This window comes from Phaenicophaeus curvirostris, chromosome 6 (assembly GCF_032191515.1).
Source record: "Phaenicophaeus curvirostris isolate KB17595 chromosome 6, BPBGC_Pcur_1.0, whole genome shotgun sequence".
Lineage (NCBI taxonomy): Eukaryota > Metazoa > Chordata > Aves > Cuculiformes > Cuculidae > Phaenicophaeus > Phaenicophaeus curvirostris.
This window is the reverse complement of record NC_091397.1, coordinates 6,369,329-6,394,334: the sequence shown is the minus strand read 5'-3', so window position 1 is coordinate 6,394,334 and position 25,006 is coordinate 6,369,329. Positions and strand designations below refer to the sequence as shown.

The 25,006-nt window shown below is 39.8% G+C and overlaps 1 protein-coding gene across 1 annotated transcript; it reads left to right on the top strand.

The window, feature by feature from the left end:
• Positions 1–23,885, top strand: EXOG (exo/endonuclease G). The gene is made up of 6 exons (XM_069859258.1): positions 1–157; positions 3,247–3,396; positions 6,697–6,836; positions 8,561–8,637; positions 11,614–11,728; positions 22,918–23,885. The coding sequence occupies exons 1-6, from the start codon at positions 19–21 to the stop codon at positions 23,377–23,379; spliced, it is 1,083 nt and encodes a 360-aa protein (XP_069715359.1). The 5' UTR covers positions 1–18; the 3' UTR covers positions 23,380–23,885.
• The last annotated feature ends 1,121 nt before the right edge of the window (positions 23,886–25,006 follow it).

The window sequence follows — 25,006 nt, the reverse complement described above, 5'->3', positions numbered from 1 at the left end:
GGCTCCGCCCCCGCCGCCATGGCCGCCGTCCCGCCCCGGCACCGCCGCTTCTGGACGGGCTTCGTTTGCGGGGCCGCCGCCTCCTGCTGGGCCGCGTGGCGGCTCCTCCGCAGCCAGAGCCAGCCCGAGCCGCTCCCCGGCCGAGCCCCGGCGGAGGGTAAGAGCCGCGGGTTGGCGATCCGAGGGCTGCAGCACCTCTGCTATGGGGACAGGCTGAGAGAACTGGGGCTGTTCAGCCTGGAGCAGAGAAAGGGAGGCCTTGGAGCAGCTTCTGAGGGGACTGCAGGGAGGCTGGGGAGGGCGTGTGGTAATAGGACGAGGGGAATGGCTTTAAATTGGAGAGGGGAAGATGTAGACCAGACATTAGGAGGAAATTCTCTCTGAGGGCGGTGAGGCGCTGGCACAGGTTGTCCAGGGAAGTCGTGGATGCCCCATAGAATCCCAGAGCAATTTGGGTTGGACCTTGAAGATCATCGAATTCTAACCCCCCCCTGCGGTGGGCAGGGACGCCTCCCTCTAAATCAAGTTACTCAAAGCCTCATTCGACCTGGCCTTGAACAGCATGTCCAGAGAAGAGCAACAAAGCTGGTGAGGGGCCTGGAGAACTAGTTTTACGAGGAGGGGCTGAGAGAGCTGGGGTTGTTTAGCCTGGAGAAGAGGAGGCTGAGGGGAGACCTCATTGCTCTCTACAACTACCTGAAAGGAGGTTGTAGAGAGGAGGGAGCTGGCCTCTTCTCCCAAGTGACAGGGAACAGGACAAGAGGGAATGGCCTCAAGCTCTGCCAGTGGAGGTTCAGACTAGATATCAGGAAAAAATACTTCACGGAAAGGGTCGTTGGGCACTGGCAAAGGCTGCCCAGGCAGGTGGTTGAATCACCTTCCCTGGAGGTGTTTAAGGCACAGGTGGACGAGGTGCTAAGGGGCATGGTTTAGTGTTTGATAGGAATGGTTGGACTCATGATCCAGTGGGTCCTTTCCAACCTGGTGATTCTGTGATTCTATGATTGTATCTCCAGGGGTGGGGCAGCCACAACTTCCCTGGGCAACCCATCCCTGGAGGTGCTCAAGGCCAGGGTGGATGGGTCTTTGAGCAACCTGGTCTGGTGGGAGGCATCCCTGCCTGTGGCTGGGAGTTGGAACTAGATGATCATTAAGGTCCTTTCCAACCCAAATTGTTCAATGATTCAATGGGGATGCCAGGAGCGGTGGCCCCGATGCGTTCCAAGCCCCTAAACCATCTCCCTCACTTTGGAGCAGTCGCTTCCCTGCTGCCTCCATCCTGGGGTGCACAAAAAAGGGGGGTGAGAGGGTGGGGAGTCACCCTGGGCTGAGGAGAGGAGGACGCTTTTTGGAGATGCGTTAAAAAGGCAGCTTTCCTTGCTGACACCAAAATGCAGGTGACACACAAGGGAAGGGCTTTTCTGTGGCTGCCATGGTGGCTGCAAGTGTCCCGTGTGGCAGTGAGGAGCAGAGAGCAGTTGCCCTGCATGACCTGATAACACCCACATAATATAATACAGAGATTCATAGAATCATAGAGTGGTTTGGGTTGGAAAGGACCTGAAATATCATCCAGTTGCAAACTCCTTGCCATGTTACATCCTCTGGCTCAAGTTGCTCAAAGCCCCATCCAACCTGGCCTTAAAGATCTCCAGGAATGGGGCATCAGTGACTTCTCTGGACAACATTTGCAAGTGCATCACCACCCTCACAGGAAAAAAATCTCTTACTAATATCTTATCTATATCTCCTCTCTTGCAATTTAAAACTGTTACCGCTCATCCTATCCCTGCACTCCCTGATAAAGAGCCCCTCCCCAGCTTTCCTGTAGACCCTACATAAATAAATCTGAGAATGTGCCTGTAACAGTTTTTATTTAACAAATTAAGAAAGTCAACTACAATCACCTTCAAAATAGTTCCCTTCTCAGTTGACACACATCTGCGTACGATGCTGCCAACATTCAAAGTAATTGCACACATTATTTTCTGAAAAGCTGTAGAAAATCTCCATTATTTTTGCTTTCACATTTTCTACCAATAAAAAATGGGTTCCTTTAAGCACTGACTTGATTTTTGTTTGGGAAGAGGTGGTTATTAGCTAAAAATTCCTCCACAGACAAAGCATTGTGAACTGGCATGGTGTCTTGGTGTGCAATTGCTCTTCACGCCTGCCCACCGACAGGTGCTGACCAAGAGTAAGAAAATGTCTATACTTGAATATGCATTCACTCATACGGAGTGAAGCTGTAAAGCTGAGTCTTGTCTCACTGTGACGGGTTAGAACATGTTCTGTGACCCCGTCTGTCTCTCTGTTCCCACTCTTTGTTCCTGAGCTGTAGAGCAATAGGTTTAGCCTTTTGGTTTTTTTGTGTCAGACATCGTGTATATATATGTTTACTTTTAAAAACACAGTTCAGGGCAGGCCATAACTAAATTTCAGCTATTGCTTTCCCCAGGGACACAAGGCCAGCTCCAAGGGGTGGCTGTTCACTTGGGAATCCCCAGCCACTCACTGTGAGGACTGGCTGGGGTACAGGGCAGGGAGAGGAGGCTGTTGAGGGACACCAGGGCCTGGTGGCAGTGAATGGTTTTAATCTGCAGCCTGAAGTCTTTGTAAGTATTGTGGTGGTGGATGGCACAGGAAGAAGAGCCCTAAATATGTGAGTTGCTTTCAGATGGCTGGAGGACAAGGAAGTCAGTAAGATGGCTATAAATATTCCTTCACAAGAGGAATATTCCTTGCATATTCTTTGCAAAGAAAAAAATAATCTCAAAGTGAAGCTTTCATCCGTTCAGCAGAGTTTAAGTGTTCCCTGTGAGGGCAGGGCTTGTGCTTTTGCTGTACTCTTACATCTCTCTCTGCGTGGAGGAGTGCAATTTCCAGCTCTGACGGGTAAAATGTGTGTGTTGATCCCCTGTGTCTGTAACTCCCTGTTGCCTGACTTGTCCCTAAATATAGCTTTTCTTCTGAAAGCCATCCCAAAGAGATTGCGAGGTAGATGCTTGTAGGCGTTAGAGTGGATGACTTACTCCTAGAGCTGAGATCCTCATGTGAGGGCATAATGAAAAGCACATCTGTTTTTTGGTAGAAGGTAGTTTCACTCGATAGCTCTCAGTGCTTTTTCAGGCCTTAACTGTGGCAGTAACCTCAGGTATGTCTACATCCACTGAGATACTTCTCTTACTGTTTTGTTTCTGATCACATTTTATCTCTGGATGACCTTCTGTTTATTTTTCTCCTTAGAACCAGTAGAAGAGTCTCTGCTGGAAAAATATGGATTCCCTGAAGCTGGGACAGAGACCAGATGTTACACAAATCATGCGCTGTCTTATGACCAGGCAAAACGGGTGCCTAGATGGGTGATTGAACATATATCAAAACAGAAAACACTGGGTATGTAGGTATTGATTTTTTTACATTTATGGTACCTGATGTGTGCTTTGCAGGTCACGGAAGTTGCACCCAGGAGCAGGCAGGAACTAAAATCCTATAGTGATCTCTAGGTATGGGATTTTTCCACCCATTCACGATCCTTCTGGAAGCAGCAGGCCTCTGGGTGAATGTCAGCTTCATGACAGTATTAAGGCTGATATTGCCAGTGATTTCTAAGAGACCTGACAGTGCTGGTTGAAGGCCTCTCTGATATTCTTTCTCTTGTTGAGACAACTCTGGTATTGAATGTACAGAGTCCTGAAGCCTGCAGGATGCACTTGGTTGAAGGGCTGAGTATGAAAGGGAGGAATCAAGAACTAGAGCTGCTTCTCATGAGAAATTTCTGTTATGAATTTATGAGTCTGTCAGCACCAGGTCTGTATATCCGTGCCAGTGTAAACACTCTTAAGTCATGTTGCAAGAGGGAAGCTTAACTTACCTCTTTTAAATACGAGTGGAGAAGATATGAAGAACTGAAAATTAAACTTTTCTTACCTGATTCAGACCTGTGACTTTCAGCATTATTGCTCAGGTGCATAAAATTGCTCTTGCTTTCTTAGGTAGTATAGTTACTTCTGTAGTCCAGTTTATGTCAGTTTAGGTACTGCCCCATATGTGTGAATGCTTGTGGAGTCAGTGCCTTTAGTGGCCATACTGTTTCATTAACAGACTTTAAAAAGTTTGCTCAGAATAGGAAGAAAAGATTAATGTCCATCTGTGATATAAAAATGGAGCAAAGGATATCAACAGTTGGAATTGTTCAAAGCTAGATGTGGCATGCAAATTTGCTGGAGCCATTATTTGTTTTGATGCATTTCTTATGTATTTTCTGATGTGCATTATCTAATACTCTCTCCTCTGTTCTTTATGCAAGACAGAGGCTCAGTGATTTTTTGCTGTCAGTGTGTATGAAATATGAGTGGTATACAGTCATTGTAAATTAAGTTTATAGCATTAGTTCAGTTTTTATAAGGCAAATTATTAGTAATGGAAGTAACTGTGTAATTGTAAAGTGTTTTATGAATGCAGTAGTCCTCTAAATATATCTTAATCACTGTCTTCAAATTACCTTTCAAAATTAAAAGCATGATCCTGAAAATATTTATAACCAACCTCTAAGTAGCATCATTGATTCCTCTTCCTTCTGAGAAGAAAGCAGTAATTCCAGGCTTACTTTCAAGTGGGCCTTAACAGCCGAATTATTAAAATGTTTTCCCAATGATCAGATACAACTAACATGAAAGTTGTAATTAAACATCTTGAGGCATTCAACTCTGATTTATGTTTGATAGCAACTCTAATTGATACTTGAAATGGAACTGTGTTATTTGGGGAAGGTCACAGAAACCTTCCATTTCCTAGAGTTTTGAAAGGATGTGAAAAAAAAAATGTATTTAAGCATTTAAAAAACATGTTGGAAAGAAATTGGCTTTAAATGTAAATGAGATGTACAAAACTGGTTACAGAAGAAATTAGTCATTGTTACCAAAGCAGTGAACAGAGAATAAATGAGGATATAGTTTTTCATTTTTCAAGTTTAATCGATAAATTACAATTTGTCTTCTTTAAAAACCAAGAATAGTTGTTTTGCTCACTGATAAACTTGTCAGTGTTGCTTCCTAAGCATCAGTCCTGTGTTAAAGTATTATGTCACATTGTTTACCAAAAAAAAGTGAAGCTCCTTCCTTCTACCTGCACTGTGTAAAGATGCTCTGACTACCACTCTGTTTTGACATCATTCGCATGGACATATGTATAGACAGTCAGCAGAGAGGAAATTGCTTACAAGCACTGGTTTCGAGGAGATGCCTTATCCATGTGCATGCTTGTTTTCTGTCCCTTCCCTTCTTCCTTGTGGTCCTTACATTTTCATGGGGTCTTCAGAGAGCTGCCAAGTGGAGAGCATGTACCACACTTCGTTCTCTGTACGGAGCACAAGGAAGCACAGGGTGCCTGTGTACTCAGTGGTAATATTGACATGAAAGCCAGAGTGCATGCTGTTTGTGTGTGTGTGTGCACAGTCAGCTAGAGAAGAAAGAACGATTCTAACAACTCTATGATCACTACTGAAAATTGCCCCTCGCATATTGCAACAGGAATTGCTTTATAAAGTGCCGGGTTTAAGGATGATTCTCTCTGCTGTGTACAGGCCCTGATTTGTGCTTAATGAAAAGAGGCTATGTAATGGTTCTGTGTATAGCATCTGTGAAATAATTCCTAAGATGGCATGTTGAATTTTATAAAGAAAATTCAGTATGCTGTGGGTACTTCAAATTGCACTGTCTTTTGAGAAATAAAATGTGGGAAAAAGTGATGGTGCTCTAAGCCGGTTATTTTCCAGCTTTGTTGACCCATTGCACAGACACAGCTGAGTCAAAGTAACTCATGCAAGTCTCTTCCGGCCATCACTTTTGCAAGGAAGTGGTCCATGTTTGGAATGAAGTGGTCTCAAAGTTGTAGTCCACTCAGAGTAACTTCTTTGCCAAGGAGTTGACTGGAACTCTACTCAGTGCAAGGGTACAAATATAGGTATATGGCCAATAAATATGGGAAGAAGTCACAGTCTCCCCAGCAAAAACAGCTTGGAGCGGGCTGCCATCTCTACAACAGTTAAGCAAACTTCTCCAAAGAAGCTTTTGTTTTCCAAAAGACTTAGCCCTATTCATTTTTGTTCATAATTCCCAGATGTCTGAAAAAAGAGAATGGGAATCTTGGGAAGGAACAGGAAAGCTCTACACTTAGTTCTGTGCCCGTGAGGAACAAAACACTTATGGCCTTCTCTTGAATGGGTTTATTATTTTACCATGTGTAACTTTATCAAGGTAGACCCATTCTGCTTCTTGGCTGGACTTGGAAAAAAGAAGAAATACTTGTAGTGGATCAAACATAAAAATACAGATCTGATGAAGATCTGTATATCTTCATTGTCCTAAAAAGTGAATCTGTAGTGGTGTGTATCTAGCAATCTTGCCTTTAACATTAATATGAGTTTATGATGAGGCTAATGTACTTTGCTTTTGTTTTTTCTCTATAAGACAGTAAGTGTGTTAGAATTTCTAATGTGTAGAGGGAATTAATTTAGCACCTGAGCTCACGTATTTAGGTTGAATTCTTGTATGATTGAGAAGAAAAATAATTTAGATTAATGCATTGAATCCTTAAGTATGGGTCATTTGGAAGGATGTGACAGAGCCAGTTCTTTTTGTCTTGCTGTTATGATGGTTTAATGATAACCTAACAACTTAGCATGTTATTCCTCAGGCAATGCAGACCGAAGGCACTGTAAATTCAGACCAGATCCTAACATCCCTCTAATGTTTAGTGCTGTCAATGAAGACTACCTTGGGAGTGGATGGTCACGAGGACACATGGCACCAGCAGGAGATAACAAGTTTTCAACAGTAGGACTTCTTTTCTTTAGTTTATGTTTATCAAATATGAGGGTCTAAAGACCCTTGGAAGTAATGTGTCATGTTCCTTTTGCAGTTTATTTTGAGATGGAACATGGTTCCATTATTGATGCACAGACCTGGACTTGGAGTTTCAAGGTCTGTTCCTGACCAAGCACCGTAGGATGTGTGCTTCAGGCATGTAAATCAGGTGCATCCCCTGGTGACATATCTGTCTTCATTAAATCACACCTAGATTAGCTTGTTTGCCAGAGGTGATGAGTAAATCTTGTACAGTATAGTGTTAAGCATTCTCCTGGACCTCTTCTATGTCACATTGTCTGTCTTAAAAATGTGGATGATAACCTTCACAAAACAGACCTCGAAAGTGTCTTCTGATGCTCCCTTAAGGGGAGTTGAGAAATGATGACTTCGTTCTGGCCTACAGGTCCTGAAATGTTTAGGGCTAGATTGGTCAAAGCATATATGCTGTTGAGTACTGTTCTGTATTGGCAAGGGTGGTTGTCTGGATGATTTAAAAGGCTTTCTCATTTCTGCGTGAGGTAAATTAGAACCTTCTTTTGCCATAGTTCTTTCAGTCTATAAAACGTCTTTACCTGACATTAATTTGAGCTGTAAGAAAAACACGCCCTAATGCCTTGGCTAACTAAGAAAGCAGCCTTGGATTTATTGGATGCTCTTGTGAAATGTGCCTAATGCAGCAATTTGTCAATTAAGAAGCAGTTTGAATTTGTATTTTTTCCAGGCAGAATAGTATGCAGTGGGGTGGAGTGACAGTGCAGTGACATGTGGTGCATGAAAGAACCAGTTGTTTGATTTCTACTGCAAGTGTCTTAGTGGTTATTTATTTGTGATACCAGGAGAGTTTCTGCTGATGAGCTACCTGTGCAAAGAGATCCTTGACCTGCCTTGAAATGCAGAGAAATGATATGATTTTTTAAAGACAGGTTTATAAAAAATTAATTTCACAGTTTAATTAGTGCAGATAGTGTTTGCTCATTATCCCACGGAGTTCTGTCAGCCCCTTCACTTTGAAGAAGCATTATGTTAAAAAATATTGACAAGTACAGGACTGTGAAGATTCTGGGTTAAGATCTTGGAAATCCTGCATGTATGTGGTTTTTCGTGCCAGGTTCTTTGCATTTGGAGATACGTGGGCATTAGTTCAAAGAGATTTATGACACTTTTTAAAGATAAAATTAAGCAGATACATAGATATCTGACCATTATGGTCTCATAATTTGTTTAATTGCCTGCACATTATAAGTTTGTAAAATATTGATGAATATTTTTAATAAAACCTTTTTATGTAAGGGAAAGAAAAGGGTAGCCATTAAGGCAATCAAAAAAATTAAAAGCATGGGTGAAACCATCCTTTCCATTCAAAGAGAAGAATAGCTACTTGTTTCCAAAGGTATTACAGAACTGACACTGGGTAACATAGTAATTCCTGTGCTTCTAGAACTGGACATACTTGTGCTATGTTTCTGTCAAAAAAAAAAAAGGTGGATACATTTTGCAAGGTTTGTACCTCAGTTATGTGCCTTTTAATCCAAAATATTTTTGTTGATGTTCTGATTTAGGTTTTATTTGACCTTTTATATTGATAATGTTAAGACTAAACTAAAAATGGGCTCTGATCCACAAACTTCTAAAATGCTTTTTCAACTCGTAAATATTTCAGTGAAATAATATCATTTTCTTTCTGTATGCAGAGAGCTATGGCCGAAACATTTTATCTGTCTAACATTGTGCCTCAGAATTATGAGAATAATGCTGGATTTTGGAACAGGTGAGAGTGTACTTGTAAGTAAACTAAGTGAAAAATATTAGGCAGTGGCATAAATAGAAAATGTTGTATTTATAAAGCTTCTTCACATCATAATATTTGGGAACACTCCATAGGCCATCTGTAGTGATCATAGCAACCTTCTCTGAAATAAAATGCAGTTCATTCCTCACAGTTGAAGAGCAGTGTAACAACTACTTTATTTCTTTATTCAGTCAAACCAAGGAGGACATTTATTTAGAATAGATAAAAATATTACTTCTGGCTGACGTGGGTAAAAGTACCAGGCTTCACATCTTTGTCCTGAAGGAAGAATCAGTCGAAGCAAGGAAAGGGTTTAGATCTTTCTTTAACATCACTTCCTCAAAAAAGCACTTCCAGTGTGAGAGTATTCACATCTCTGTATGTCGACATTGGTTCACTTTGAATTGGAGAACTGAGTGCTTCCCACTGAGCGCTCACTACTTCAGGTCTTAGGTGCTTCTTCAAGTGCTGGCTTCCAAGTCAGGCAGGTTCTCTGTCACTTGTGAATGCCAGCAGAACAGGCTTTGAGGTGAAGTGAGTGGTTGAAAAATTTAAACTTTCTTCCTGTAGGATTTTTATTCTTCTTTGAGCAGAGAAAAACATTAATAAAAGTAGCATTCATCCAGTGCTTCTTTTCACGTACAGAATGTTAAGGCTCAGAAATGGGAGGGGAAAATGGTGAATTTCACAAAGTTCTCTCAAGGGAAGATGAGCAGAATTATGTACAGTATTGTAGTAAAAGTCTATCAAAAATGCATCATCACTCAGTTACACATTGCTTTCCAGTTTTACAAGAATGCATATAAAATCTTATGAGGCTTTCAGTAAGGTTGTACTCCTTTATAGACATTAAAATGCTACAGCATTTTAAGAGATTTTTTTGGTGTTGTTTTAGTGCCTCAAGTAGTTGAGAATAAAATTCCCTTATACCAAAACTAGGTATTTGTACCAATTCAAGGTTGGAAGCCCTCTTTTTTTTCCCTTAAGCAGGATCTCTCCCTAATCAGGAAGTCAAGGGAAGTGTTTGAAAATTTCCCCTGACACTCTCAGCCTCACAATTTAAGCAGCTATTACCAGTTCCTCCCAACACCAGCTCCCTATCCCCACAGTTTAAATACATGAACAAGGTATTTGTGACACTTGTTTTGTCAGTCACTTATTTAATGATAAATAGTTTTAAGGATACCATGTTTCATGTGTGTTCTATCTCTTCTTGGCTTCAGCACTCTTTTCCTTTCTGTTTTTTTTTTAATTGCTTGCTTCTTGTTCTGAGGTGCAGGTAGACAACACAGCTTAGTCAGTTTAACAATCTGTTGATTTTTAAAGCAGTGTTTGCCCTCCAGCCCTGTGTTTTTTCTGTTTCCCCAGTTCAAGCTCTGGTACTAGCCTGACTGCGGTGAGTTAATTCCATTTGCTAACCCAGTTAAACTGATCCATATTTTTTTTTTTGCTTGGTTATGTTTCTGCCAAATTAGAAAGTCAGATCAACTGGTGAGATGTGTGCCAGAGTGAACACGGAAGATGAAATAGGACTGTTCATCTGGGGCAGACAAAGGGAGCCATTGGAAAGGGGAGAGAAGGACTGCATATTTCAGCAAGCTATTAGATAGTAAGCTGTTAGATTGGTTCAACAATGTGGTCTAACTGTGCCTTAGTATTTATTCCTCATTTTCATGCACCAACATGCCTGCTTCTTTCTGCCCTGATATTTAACTGTTGTTTTCTGTCTTATTTTGAGTGTGATTTCATGTTCACTGTAATCTAGTCTCTGTGCTTGCTGACACACGAAGCAGTTTCCTCCATAGCTGCATCTATTCCCATTCTTCCTTTATGCCTGGTGATGTTTGCATTGCCTTGCCATGAGACACCTTGAGGAGCTGAGGAAGCAAAGCCAACAGCAGGAAAAAAGTTGGCTTGTGGTCAGTGCTTTGGCTTGTCACGTGACAGCACACTATTACCAAAAAAGAAGGGGCTCGTTCTTGCTGGTTCTGACTTATGTGAGCTGATTTAACTCACTAACCCAGCAGAGAAAAAGGGCTGGTTTTGTTCAGAGTTATTGACAGATGAAGAGTGCCAATGGTGGCCAAAGTGAGAGGTATCAGGAATAGGGATGAGACAGAGGAGGGCATGAAACCTCCCCCTTTCAGAGGCAGCCAGGTTATCTGCGCTTATCTGTCTCATATACTGGTCTGTTTGTCCATTTGAGTGAAGTGCAACTCTTCCTTTAGTAAAGGATCAATGGGTGCTCACTGTATGGGATTTTTGTTACAGCTGGGGTGTTACAAACACATGGCAGGCTGTAATCTTTTGTTTTACATACTACAGGCATCACGCAGAAACCACCTTATTTGGAGAAGTATTTTATACTGTAAATTGAATCAGTTTAAAAAGCAAAGATAATTTTAGGGTTGCTGGAGTTACTACTTTACTTTTAAACAGTTTTATATAAAACCCGCAATAAATAGACTTAGTGGGAATGGCAGGGGAAACTTTCCCAAGTACTTTGAACTACAGAAAAGGGTATTTGTTACAGGACATTGATTCCTTGGGGAGGAGCATACAAATCCAGTAGCATGGTAGAAACTTTTGAAGTAAGAACACCACTGTTTAAAATAATTATCTTACAAATCCCAAATGACCATCAACAGTATCTTTCTGCCATCACATATGGGAGTAAGTAGAGAATTAAGATTTTGTAGACAGGCAGTAAGGCTAGAGAAGCTGTTTTCAAATGTGTATGGTAACACATGCCTATTTGTAAAGAAATGAACCTGGGACAAGTGGGAAGTATGACTTGGGCATACGTTTTATGTTCTTTGGCTTGTGAGTCAGTCACGGGAGCTTGGAAAAATGCTCCTGAACTGTCAGTACTTCATCTTGCTCTTCACAGTATGTTTCAAAGACTATTATGTTATTTCCCAGCTGACTTTACCCTATCTGACAAATGTGTTCCAGAATGGAAATGTATTGTCGGGAATTGACAGAGAGATTTGAGGATGTTTGGATAGTTTCTGGACCTCTGACCTTGCCTCAAACAAATGAGGATGGAAAGAAGAGTGTTACTTATCAGGTATGTGTATAATTGTATGTTGCTGGGTTAACATTCCAGTTGTAGTACTTTTATTTATTTAAAATTGATGTTGTGTCTCGATCAAGCAAAAATGCATGAAATACCTAATGCTAGTTGGGACAAGTTCAGTAGAGGTGTTATATCTTGCCTGCACATCAAAAAGTATAATTTTAAAATAATTTGTTTCATTTAGAGAGAGAGTGCTGTTAAAAATGTGGTCACAGTCTGCAGTAAAACTGTTTTCTGACTTTTGTAATACATCACAGTATCTAAGTAGAGAGTTAGTGGGATTTGCTCATATGTATGCATCTACACAATCATTTGTTGAATATTTCAGGAACAGTGCAATAGCAAGGTAATGTGAGTTCCTCAGAACAGGGCATTGTAATGCCTGTGCTCTATTAATTTCAGTAGCAGGTGTTTGCTGATATCCCATGTGCATCACTTAGATGAGGCCTGGCAACTGAGATTCTATGTTTACAAAAGTCAATTGAAAGGCTTTATTTGAGTTCAGTAGGTTTTAGGCAAATGCAGTGTAATCACTGGTCCACGGTATCGACACCTCTACCTTCTTCTTTTGGTCCCTCATTTTTGTGACCTCTGAACATCCAGGATTGATCATGCACAGTCTCTAGAAACCATCTGTGATAGGTAGGAAGGTCTATCGAGTTGAGAGGTGAATTTATTATTGCTTATCCTGACTTACTCTTTGTAAACATATGTTTAGACATCTGTAGGATCTGATTGTGGTAAGGTATCAAAGGGAGGGAGTATTACCTTCTGCCCCTACTGTAATGAGATATTATTGCTGTTTTCAGTTGCTAGATGAAAGTTGGCATAATGCAAGTTATAAATGCTGTGTTTTACATTTATGTCTTGGAAACACACTTTTCCTTGAAAATAACTGTTTGGATCAACTGCAGCTTCAGCTTGTGATTCAGCTGTCCACCTAGTTCTCTGAGGAGCAATGAATAAGCTTGCTATAAACAAGCCCCTGTTTCAAAGGGATGTGAAAGACACAAAAGGTAGACATGGTCAGCTTTTGACACAGGCTTGTTTAGTGCTAAGATTTAGGCACTATTTCTCCATTATAAATACACAACTGGTTTCTGTTTGATTGAACTAGGAACTCAGTCATGATAGAATGTGATTTTTCCTGTTTGCTTTTACCTTTTTACTTCTTTAAAAACTGTCCCTTATTTCCCTTATTTTTTTAATATAGGTGTATTGACACGTCAGTAACCCTGACTGTGACAAAATCAGCTTTGATTTTGGGTTTTTTTTCTAGACAGTCCTCTGTTATGCATGTGAAAATGCATTAATAATAATGTATCTTTTTCACATTCAGTGGCAGTTCCAAACTTCAGCTCTCAACACAGCTTGTGAGGAAGGTGACAACCATGCTCATTTTTTCAAGTGGATTTATAAGTCGTGGTTAGGGGAAATAACCAATGCCACCCAATAACTTAGCAACAAAGCCAGCTTTAGCCTGACAATGGTTCTTGCTACCCAGACAGAGAGTGCTGACTTCAGTATTGCCCATTATACTTTCCAGTCCTTTCCCTTGTATGCCAGTGCTAATGATGGTCAGATCCTTCCACGAGATGCTTAATTACCCAGTGCAATAGAAAATCATCCATGCTGAACTCTTTATTTACTTTCTGGGCTTGTTTTCTGCTGCCATAGCAGCACATAGAGCAGTCCAGCACTCGCTGGTAACAGCATGAGGTATGTCCAAAAGCACATAGCTGGGAGCATGAGAGAAGCGTTCCTGTTAAACAGTGTTGAGCTGAGTGTCTGGCTTACTGTCATGCTGAATGGTACTAAAAGAGTTCTCCAGGCTTGCACATAGCTTGCTGGAATTTGCCTCCTTGTAGCTGCCAGGATATTGCATTTATCTTTTAACCCTGAAAATATATATTCATGTTACATAGCAAAGAATTAAAAATCCTGAGCTGACTTGAACATTTTATAACTGCAAATGATTTTCCAGGAAGCAGTTGAATCATCTATCAACTGCATCTATCAAATACTTCACTTTAATCTTGGTCATCTTTCTCTAGTTTTTCTCTAGAGAAAGTGTTTACTTAGAGAAGAGAAAGATTACATTTTCTGAAAAATGATTGTATCTCTCCATTTTATTTTTGAAATGTAAATTATAGTATTCCACAGATAAAGGTAAGAGCAGGCACTGCATCTTACTGCCTTTATTCAAAGTGACTTGATACGAGGGTATGGTGATGGAATAATAGTGGCACAAAATGTCCGTGGCTTTGATTATCATATCATTCTGTTCTTGCCTGTTGCCAAGATGTCTTCGTTATCTTTGGGTTTGATGGTCTGTTATAAATGTTTTATCAGTTTTGGTCTTAATATAAGCTATGAAGTGAAGTTCAGTGTGAGATGGAAAACAGTGGAATGTTGGTATTTGTGTTTTCATTTCATCATTTGGCCACATTCGTAAATCCTTTACTCAGCTTCCCAATGTGAGATCCATTATGTAAATTTATTGGTATTTAAGTACAGATAGTGCTGTCTACAGATGGGAAATGTAAAATGTTCATTTGGTTTTTTGTTTTGTTTTAAATATTAGATCATTTGATTTGAGTCCTCTTTGGCTTTGCTTCTAAGTGGAAATAAATACAGGCTGATAATTATTTTCTTATTTTGAAATCTCTTTATGGCATATGTTCTTGTGCTTGCCATTGAAGTTGTCCTTTGGAGAAAGAGACTTCACAGTGGAGAGGTGTGTTGTTTTTTTCCCATCTTGTGCTTAGAAGATGGAATACAAGCTGTTAAATCACTGGAGAGAAGTTCTTTTCAAACCGATACCTTGGATATTATCGCAGTCATAGCCATTGATTTTGGTAGTCTGGAATTCTGCCCTTAAATCAGGAACAGTAAGAGTTGGCAGCTCTTACCTGTCTTTCAGAGTGAACTGTGCTAGGTTCAAATGAGTGACTGAGAAATGAAAGGCTTTTAGTCCTCATTGTTTGGGCTTACGAGGCTGATGTGAGAAGGTGTCCTTTTGCTTTGTATGTGCTGTTTAAGGAGAAGTGCTGAAGTATACACAGTCATGCTGGAATTCAGAACCTATAATCTGGTGATGTGACTGTTAAGGCAGAGCTCTCTTCAAATGTTTTTTTTTCTATTCCGAGACTAGAAGTATGGGAAAAAGAAAACTACAGAAGTACTGCAGTGAATGTGTCTGCGTTGATTTGTTTCAGATCCTCTCTTCAATCTTAGTTTCCTTGGTTTTGGGTAAAGGAGTGGTGAAATATGTATCCATGGCTTTACAGACCGGTGTTTTTTCTCATCTGACATCTAAAAAGGTTATATTTAGATCACTGTAGAAGAAAAACAGACCATTGGTCATGGCATTGTTCCCAGTTCCTGTTTGGACACTGGTACCATTTGCTGTATAATTCCAGAAAGGGAATTGATCCTGAGCTCCTTAGATGCCACCATTCTATCTATTGGCTGAACTTGCTGTATCCTCAGATATGTTCTGTCATTTCATCTGTCACCAGTAGAGGCTTTTATTGCAAAGAGTAGATTGATGATTGTGCTTGGTATCTGAAAAATGTGTATATGTAAAATACATTGCCAACAGGAAAAATCTTTTCTGTTTCGCTGGAGAGGCAGATGCAGGTTTTTCATCTTTGCCCAGATCAAATCAAAATGACGTTGTCTTGTTTTATACATTACTGTACTCCAGTGGCTGTCACTGTACTGATTTTCCTCCATCAGCAGATTTGGAGTTTGAAATATAAAAGTTGCAGTAATTCTACTGCTTCATGCTCAGTGCTCCACCTTCTTATTCCCAATGCCATTGTAATAAATATTAATTTAAGAAGAATTGACTTTGGCTGGTGAATGAGACTACAGTTTAGATAACATTTTGTTGTTTGAAGAGACATTTTTCTGTACTTTTTAGTGATATTCTGGGTTTACGCTGGCATAGTGTCTGCTGTTTAATTTTCAAAATGGAATTACTAGGCTGGACCAGAGATGTACAATCACTGTACTAGATGATGTACTTACTTGCCATCTGTTTCTGTGACAAATAAGTCCTTGGGAAATAAATTGCACCTCTCTAATGTGGCACACTGCTTTATGATTTTCCCCAGTCAACTTTCAGAAGTAGCAGAGGTTTTCTTCTAGCCAAGATACTACAGGGGTAGGGATCTTTGTTAAAGGAAGAAATAAACCTGGGGACTGTTGCAGTTTGTTGGCTGCTTCAAATAAGCTCAAGGCTGTACAGGCAACTCGTGTATCTGGGTCCCTTGTACATGTCCCGTGAAACTTAAGTTTAAAGGGCTAGATCTTAGATCAGCTGGTGTAAACGACTTGGGCTCTGTCAGCTTTAAATTTAGACATGATGTACAAATGAAAATAATAGACGGGGTTTAAGATTGGAGGAGAGGAGCCACCAAAGGTGCAGGATAGATTTATGGGGTTGCTTTTATTTAGCACTGTACCCATCTTGATGGTCCATTTATTATAGGAGTAATAGCGAAAGAAACTGTAGTGGATTCAGTGTTAAGTAACTTAATGGATTCTGTGGAAGTCTCTCTTCATGTAAACCGAGTATCGTAATGTGTGTACATACCCTCTTTATTAAAAAAAAAAAAAGGGAGTTGGAGTGTTTGTTTTTTAATGCCATAACTATGTATTTAGGCACAGCTGGTTTAGCTGGTTTTTACCATCTCTTTTTTTTTTCTCTCTTTTTTTAGGTTTGCTGAATGATTTGCCAATAGTAGTTAGACCAGCCATAACAAATTATATTTTCCTGAAGTACATACATTTACATTTTAGAGTTTTTGGCTGTGCAATGTCGTTACAGATTGTTACTATGATTTTTATCCATTTTCTGTTTTCTGTATTGCTAGGACTGCCTTCACACCCAAGTATGTATATTTGTACCACACGTGTTTGGTTCTTCTCAATGCCATCTGACAGAGTTCTCTCAAGTACTGGGGAAAAACACTACCAACAGAATCAGTGCTGCCTAACACAAATCCAGAAGGAAATGGAGTGAAGGCAGTTAATGCTGTCAAAACAATCAAGTAAATAAAATTATACTGATAGCAAAGGGATTTTTTTTATACTGCCAGAATGTCTGTTCCCATGCAGAATTTAGTATCAAATTATAATAAAGCTCTGGATTGCCAAACCTGGGGTCATATCAGCAGGAATGATGTTATCTACAGTAAAATATCTGATGCATCTGGTCAGTATCATGCCTCAAGTTACAGCTAAAACAGAACAAATGGCTATTCAGAGAAAATGACAGTCTTATTCTGGCTGACAGGAATGATGTTCTTGAATTCTGTCCATCAAGAAACATGACGGAAGTTTTAATTTTGTTATTGCCAGACGTAGATGAAAGTATTGTTACGTAGAGAATTGTGTGTATGCTTGTTTTCAGTCATTTCTGGTTTTCAGTATGGCTTTGTTCTAAACTCTTGTTGTTACACAGAGAAAGGGAAGAAACAGCTACTGGAGCGTAGAGGGAATTTCTGGAGCCATCATTTTCATGTATTTGATGATGGTACCCTCTGAGGCAAGGATTCTACATTGTGTGTTGGCAGTTAAAGTCGTGATTGAATGTGATTTCTGTTTACCAGGTTTTAAGAGAGTCTTAGATAATTGCCAATCCAGAACTGGCTCTGGCTGATGAAAGGCTTGTCCCTTCTGTTTATTCTCTCCGTGGTTGATTTTCATTTTCTAGTCACTAGGTGGCAAAATACTACTTTTAAATGTGAATGCTTTCTTTTAAAAATTATTCTTACCTTTTCAGAAGAAGATACAGTTTTTACCACTCTGTAAGGCTGTAACAGGTCCAGTATAAAATGAAAATATGATAACATAACAGATATGATAACACTTGTAATCGCTCAGGTGTTCTGCCATTGCACATTATATATTCCTTTTGTCCTATTCATGTGAGAATGGAGTTTTCTTTCTCATAAACCCCAAACTGTCATTTTTAGATGTCTTTGCCTTATATTTTTTTTAACTATCATCACGAAGGTGATATTAGTTAATGCCATGTGACTAAACATCCCAGATGCAAACGTCTTCATTATTTATTGTGATACTTGTGAACTCCACAAATATTATGAAATTGGGACCTTTGTCCAACTTTTAAAATTATGACCAAGAACAATTTCATGGTTCAGCCAAAATCAAGGGAAAGCCACGCTTAAGACAAATTCCCATTCAGTGACTTAGCTCTAAGTCTGAATTTATCAAAGCTCACCGAGTTCTCTCTGTTTTAAGAAACTGTATTGCTTCTGCCCTTATATTTATCTGTCCCTGTAAACTGTCTAAATTTGTATAACTGCTTACCAATGCATTTGTTGTTTTAGTGGTACGTAACATTTCTAAATATCAGGAGTCTCACACATTTTAATGGCCTGTGCTTGTGACAGCTGGCCACGTTTGATTGGGCATGGAGGAGTACAACAAAACTATGCATATTTGTGGAATGTCAGTAACAATTCAAATAATAATAAAACCAATAAACACTGTGTTGAAAATGACATCATAATTTTGCATTATTACATGACATTGGTTCAGTCATAGGGCTTCAGCCAGTGCCAAATCGCCAAAGAAAACAAGGGCAAAGCAACAGAGAAAAGAATAAGCAGCTCCAAAAACTCAGGGCAGTGAACATTTTTAAGTTGAACTGATACAGGCAGCAAAGAGAAATAGCATCTGAAATTTCACATTGGTTTCCCAGATTATGGTGGGAAATGAATATTTGTCGTGCTGTAAAAAGAAGGCTTTTTAGCTTGAATAGTTTTTTTTTTTCCTGTTATGAAGCTGATGAAAACTTGAAAGATTAAGCAGAATTTTATAGGAATAGCAAAATGGAAATTTTCAAAGGATGACAGAAAAATTTATTGTGTGGCCTGTTACCAACGTGTTGTGAAAGCATGTGGGACAGCAGTGATTTTCAGCAGGCCAATGCTGTATTTTCTTGCTTGTATTAGCACATGAGATCTTTTTTGAATCACAGATACATTTAAAAACTGTTGCTCTTCTCCAGCTGGGACAGATAGCTGTTTCCGGCATTGATTGCTGAAAGATCATCTGCTGCCTGTGGATAGACTAGCACAAATCAAAGTCAACATCTGTGCATGGATAATCTTAACCCATTTTCTATTCTGTTACAATGGGAGCATATGCTATCTGCCTCTGTTAGGCATGCATTGAGATAAATGGGATGGTGCAGATCAGAATAGTGATTCAGACTGCTGGAGTTAGGTAGGAAAATTCTCTAGGTGGCAATAGGAAATGAATTGTTGAGTTTGTTTTTCCTACCTATTGCTTTACTTCTACATAATCACACTTCTTTCCCTGGCTCTTGAGCTGTTTGTGTGTGGCAACTCTATGGCAACATTCACCTGTAGCTTCTGCATCTGCTCCCATAAAAAAGCGAATTGTGGGATTTTACAGAGCATAATGATGTAAGTATTATGGTTTGCTCCAGAGCTGCATTTCCTTTTTAAATGAAGTCACTGAGTTGCACTGGCTGCATAAATTATTGGCGATGCATCCTATGCATGGCTCACATAAGCGTTAAACTGCAGGCAAAAAACGTATATATTCTTTGCCACGCATGTTTACTCTGTCAGAGAAATAAGGCACCCTACTTTGATGTTCTCAGGAGAATGAGCTGGGGATAGATCTTTTACACTCCATTCTGCATGTGGAAAGGAAACTTGTTGACTCTGGCTGTTTGGCATGCTGAAGTTTGGTTTAATCACTTTAACAGTATTAGAACTCGGTGGAGTAATTTACTGTTATTCAGAGGACTGGTATAAAGCCCGTGCAATACTTAAATTTTATTTAAATCTTCAAAAGAGAGCTTACATGAACCTGAAATGATACATAAATTACATGTATGGCTATTGCCTGTATAGAGTTGAGTTGTATTTAGAACCATATTTCTCAGAGAGCCAACCCTTCCTTCGTTTTGAACTACTCCTTGCTTTCGTTCCCTCCTTCATAGGGGCATATACTATGCATAAATGTGCATTATTTTGCATAGAATATATATATTTGCATAATATTACATAAGCATAGGGTCTGTTTTCCCTTAACACCCACTTCAGGCTTTCAGCATTTCCATTTCATACCTAACTATTCTGTGTGTGGCTCTATTCATTCCCCAGCCTTTCTATCCACCCACTCAGTCCTCAGACTCAATCCCCTGTTCCCTCTGCTAGCTCACTCAACATGCATTCACCTGTTTGTTTTACATATGCCATATACCCCTTAATTGGAGATATTTGTGGCAGCTCCATTTGTGTGTTCACTCTTCCTCTAGTCTTTTATACAGCAGACAGAGGATGCTGGTGTGTGTATGTGTGTGGGAAGCGTTGAGAAGGGGAGGGAGCCAAGCTGAGGAGAACCTGGTACGTATACATGTATTTATAGTGGAAAAAAATATGTGAAGAGGCCTGGAAAAGGCAGCACAGGCCATACTGCACAGGAATGCTACAGGTCAGGAGACTGTTGGCCCAAGGAGAATTTGGAGAACAGGGTTTAGTCTCACTGCTGCCTTCTCTGAGGAGGCTACAGCCTCTTACTTCCCTTCTGCCCTGCCCTGGGAGCATGCAAGAGGTGGGATTGCAGTGCAGGCTCTGCAGGGAGAAAAGGAACCCCAGCCTTCTGCCTTATTTTCAGTCATTGGGTGCACTTGGGTGAATATGGAAACATGAACCCACTCCTCTCACCCTCAGCGCTTTTCATGCTTCATGGCTGCCTCCCTCTCACCACCAATACACTGCATGTACTCCCCAGCCTGAGTGCTCTCTATTGCTGCTTGGTTAAACTCTCAACACTATTCATTTTGTAATTCGGCTCTAACCCACCACATAGAACAGCGTGTCAATGCATAGATTTTAGTATATTTTAAAACTACCTATGCATCAGTCAGTTTTAATTATTTATGCAGTTGATCCTGAGGAGCTGTAACTCTCGTTTCACCCACGCTAAATGCAAAATGCTTTGACACTCAGGAGCTTTAATTTCCTTATCGAGACATCTGTTGTCATTGAGAGGGAAAGATTTCGCATAAGGCATTTATTTATTGCTTACCAGTTTCAGTGACTGTTACGTGTCTGGGCAGAGCTTTGATCAGGGGAAGGTTAGTGCCATAAGCAAGATAATTTCTGTACTGAAAAAAAACCCCACAGCTAAAAAGGTTTAAACTATGGCAAAGGCATTAAATAGCCTAGTTCATGGATGAGGAGGAAAATATTCTGTAAAAGCGTAAAGAGTTTGGAGAGCACGTTTGCTGGAGACAGTAGTAATGTTCCTACTACATTATTGTACAAAACATGAGAAAATCTTATCAGAGGTTTCTCTTTCTCCTAAAGGTATTTTCTCTGGTTTTGGTAAAACTTAAAGACCGGTCACTTAAACTGGCAACAGAGGTAGATGACACACTTCAAGCACTGAAAGAATTCATTACTGAAGTCAGGTAACTATTGGAATAGGAACCTTGGTTCAGTAGCCACAGGCAAAGTTTAATTTAAAAAATCAATTTTCTTTTGCAGAAGTGCTGAATACTTGCAGAATAGAGCACACACAGGAAGTGCTTCTTTTGTGATTGAGTTATACTGAATATATGAATGGACAAAGCATGTTTAAAGTGATGTACTGGATGAGTTTGTAAAATACTTTCAATTAATGTGATCAGTTATGGTAGTGAAATAAGTACCTGCTTTCTCAGAAATCGTATTTTAACTGTATCTAACAAAAAGCTGTCAGAACGCCAAAACAAGTGGCCTTTACTTTCACAGGTATTGCAAATACTGGAAATAGTACAAAGTTGTTGGATTTTATGTAAGAACCAAGATGCCTTCTAGTTTTTGTAATGCATCTGCATTTTTTTCTTCTGTTGCCAGCAGAATAAAAGTACAAATTTTAGAAGTGTAGTTATACAGAAGGGTTATGCAAAATTCAGATTTTCCATGTGTGAGCCTGTTAAACTTTTGTTGGCAGATTCAGTTCAGCAATACTGAAGAAAAAACCAAGCCTCATACAGTAAATGCATGAGCATCACTTTTTGGATACCGGGGAGATTGCATTTATCATCAATAGGTGCATTCCCTTGGACTTATTCCTGACACAGGGTGGGATGTCTACTGTATGCATAACTTGTGTGAGCTTTTAGCAGATTTCATGGGAATTTGGAGTCATAATCCTTCTTTCCTGGTGCTTCAGTTAAATTCTTAGATCCTGGTCTGAGTGACACTGCAGGGAACCCAACATGTACAAGCTCTTAATTTGAATCATAGCAAGTTTATGGAAGAAATAGTTGCATATGCTTTGGATAGACTGCCCTTCCAAGGTATTGACTCATTGAATGTACTTCTTTATATCTAGGTCGTCTCAAAAAATTACTTGCTTGGGTAACGTAGCTTTTAAATACAACCTGTGTATGAGTAATTAAAAAAAGCACTGACAGAAGGTAAGTTAGGATTGATTTGAAATGCATATTAAGAAGCACAGGATTTGGAACTGTCAGGTCAGAAACTTAGTATAGAGCCACTGTTACTGACAACAGCTTTCACAGTATGAAGAGGGAGCTGAGGCCTTGGCTGGCTCCCTGCTATCAGACAGGTTTTTCAGATTTGATTCCAGTTCAACTTTTAAGCCATAACTGAAGTTGCATTTGCTTGGAAGGTTTAAGTTGAGTTTGTTCTTTTACCAGAGCTCCTTATTGCAGGTCTTTACAAACGTTTAGGAAAATATTGACTAATCTTTTGAACTTCTGTCTGCATAATTCTTCTTAACGGCATAAAATGAAGTCAGTAGTGGTATCAGAGAAGGCAAAGAACCTTCTGGGAACGTCTCCTACCAACAGTGGCTGCATAACCCAGCAGGGAAGTGTTCTTTGCCCTGCTTTTCCCATTTTGGGGAGGGATTCCGGCATTGAGTAACGACCTCATTCCTGACCATCTGTATAAGGAGCTGCAGAGAAAAGGCGCTTTCCCGCTTTCCACCACAGCTTCTAGTCTGGCAACGTTGCACAGGATTTTTCTGTGTACCTATGTGCTGTGACTTCTTTTTAGAGGCAGTAGGATTAGTCTCATATCTTTCCCCTCCTTGCTCCCTGAACTAGTAGTATCTATTTTCTATCTGTAACATAACTTTCCTTTTGACAGGTCATCGGAAAGGATGATGTAGCTGTGCCGTCCCACCTGTACAAGGTGATCCTTGCCAGACGGAGCAGAATGTCTACAGAGCCCTTGGTGCTGGGGGCTTTTGTGGTGCCAAACAATCCCATAGGCTTCAGTCACCAGCTGACTGAGTTCCAAGTAAATATTGAAGATCTGGAAAAAATGTCAGGTTTAGTTTTCTTCCCCCAGGTGGACAAAACCAAAGATGTGAAAAATATCTGTGAGGTGGATACCTGTAAACTGATCGGCTTCAAGGAATTTACATTGTACATCACAGCTCGAAAAGTGCAGAGTGCCCGTACATTGCACCGGTTGGAGAAAGCCATGTCAGAGTTAAAGGAGGCAGGGATTGAGCCTGATGAATACCTCCTAAAGCTTCATAAGAAGAAGGAAGAAGAGCTACTGCAGGAAAAACAAGTAGCAGCTAGAGATGGGAAAGCTGGCTGAGTACTTGTTCAGGGAGATGTTTGGATTTTGTACTTTGAAAAGGGATCTGAAGATAAACATGAAGACAAGGGCTCTATGAGTTATCCTTTTTGGAATTATGGAATAATAAAGAAACATTTGGAAGCTGATGGGTTTGGAATAACATTCATTCTCATGTAACATGATGCAAACACATGGGTTGCTTCAATACTTAGGTGTGGGAAAATGACCCCTTTCTGGTATGATAGATTACTGGACTCCAGAAAAGGCTTTGTGCTATTTTCTAAGTGAGACGTCAGGCTTGGGGTTTGTATGGAATCCCTTCTAGGAATATCATAAAAATAGACTATAGACACCTTGGGAATATAACTGGAACATGCTTAAATGTAATTCTGCCTGCAAATATCTTTCAGTCTGATGCTGTAGAAGCAGTGGTGCTTTCTGGGATTTTTAAAAATTATATTAATTTAGAAATATTCCATTTAACACATTTATTATGGACCTGTAGGACATAATCTGAATCCGTAACAGCCTTTACTTAGTGGTGTTAACCAAACCAGATTGTCTCTTACCTCTTCTGACCTTGTGTACTTTGGGTACTTCAGCATGTCAGTGGCTGTCAGCTGTTACCATTTGCAGCAGACTTCTTCCATTCGTATATAATTCTGCCATTTTTTTAAAAAAGCAATAGAAGTGGAGTTTACACAAGTTGCTGCCAGCCTAGATAGGGAGATTGGGTCTTCATCAATTAATATAAGCTTAATATTTCACTTTTAGCAGTACACTTGGATAAATTTGTTTTCTTGCATATTATTTAATCCAAGAGGTGAGCACTGCTTTGTTTTTGTTTTTTTTTCCTCAGCATCAGTCTTTGATCGATAAACTTCAAGACAAAAATTCTACTTGAAAGCAAAAAGACTGACTAAAAATGTATTTCCAGTTCTCTTTCAGCGCCAGCTGAAGTTGCTCAGATTTGTATCTGCACAGGAGATTTAGTGAAATTTTGTTTCATTAGTTTCGTACTTTATACATCTTGAATTTCAGACATAAATTACTGTCATTTGTATCCTCTGAGATTTTTCATCTGAAAGAAAGAGTAAAACCTGGAATATTTAGAACTTTTTAAATTATAAAAATCTATTATAAATCTGAACTTATGCTATAAAACCACCTCCAGTACTTTTAACGTTGAGAGTTGGTGGTTTCTGAGAAGGGTGACAGTGCCAGACTGAATTGGGCTGTTTTCTTGAAGGATGAATCAGGAGCATTATTTTGATGTTGTGAATCATTGGCTGGATGTTTCAAAGGCTGTATAGTTTCCTTCCTCAGTTCCATTGCAGTATCCGAAAGTTGATCACTTTGTGAAGCAGTTATGGTTCCCATGGCACTTTTGTGTTTCCCAAGAACACATTTACAGCATTCAGACATTTAAAGAGAAATGTGACTAGCTAAGGACATCATAAAAGCTTGCTGCCCACATAAATTAGAGGGAAATTGGGTGAAATCCTGCAAAACGTTTGCTCATTTCAATTTTAGCCCAGAATTTTGGTTGTTAATACTTTCAGATGTAACAAAAACAGTGCACTGCAAAACAACAGGCCTTCTCTCCCTTGGCAGAGCATGGGAGATGCTGTTGTGTGTTACCTGG

What these genes read in the sequence shown, in the direction of transcription:
- EXOG (XM_069859258.1), top strand. Translation starts at nt 19, where the DNA reads ATGGCCGCCGTCCCGCCCCGGCACCGCCGCTTCTGGACGGGCTTCGTT. An exon ending in AATGCTGGATTTTGGAACAG is followed by an intron (nt 8,638 to 11,613) that starts GTGAGAGTGTAC and finishes AATGTGTTCCAG; the next exon opens with AATGGAAATGTATTGTCGGG. An exon ending in AGAAGAGTGTTACTTATCAG is followed by an intron (nt 11,729 to 22,917) that starts GTATGTGTATAA and finishes TCCTTTTGACAG; the next exon opens with GTCATCGGAAAGGATGATGT.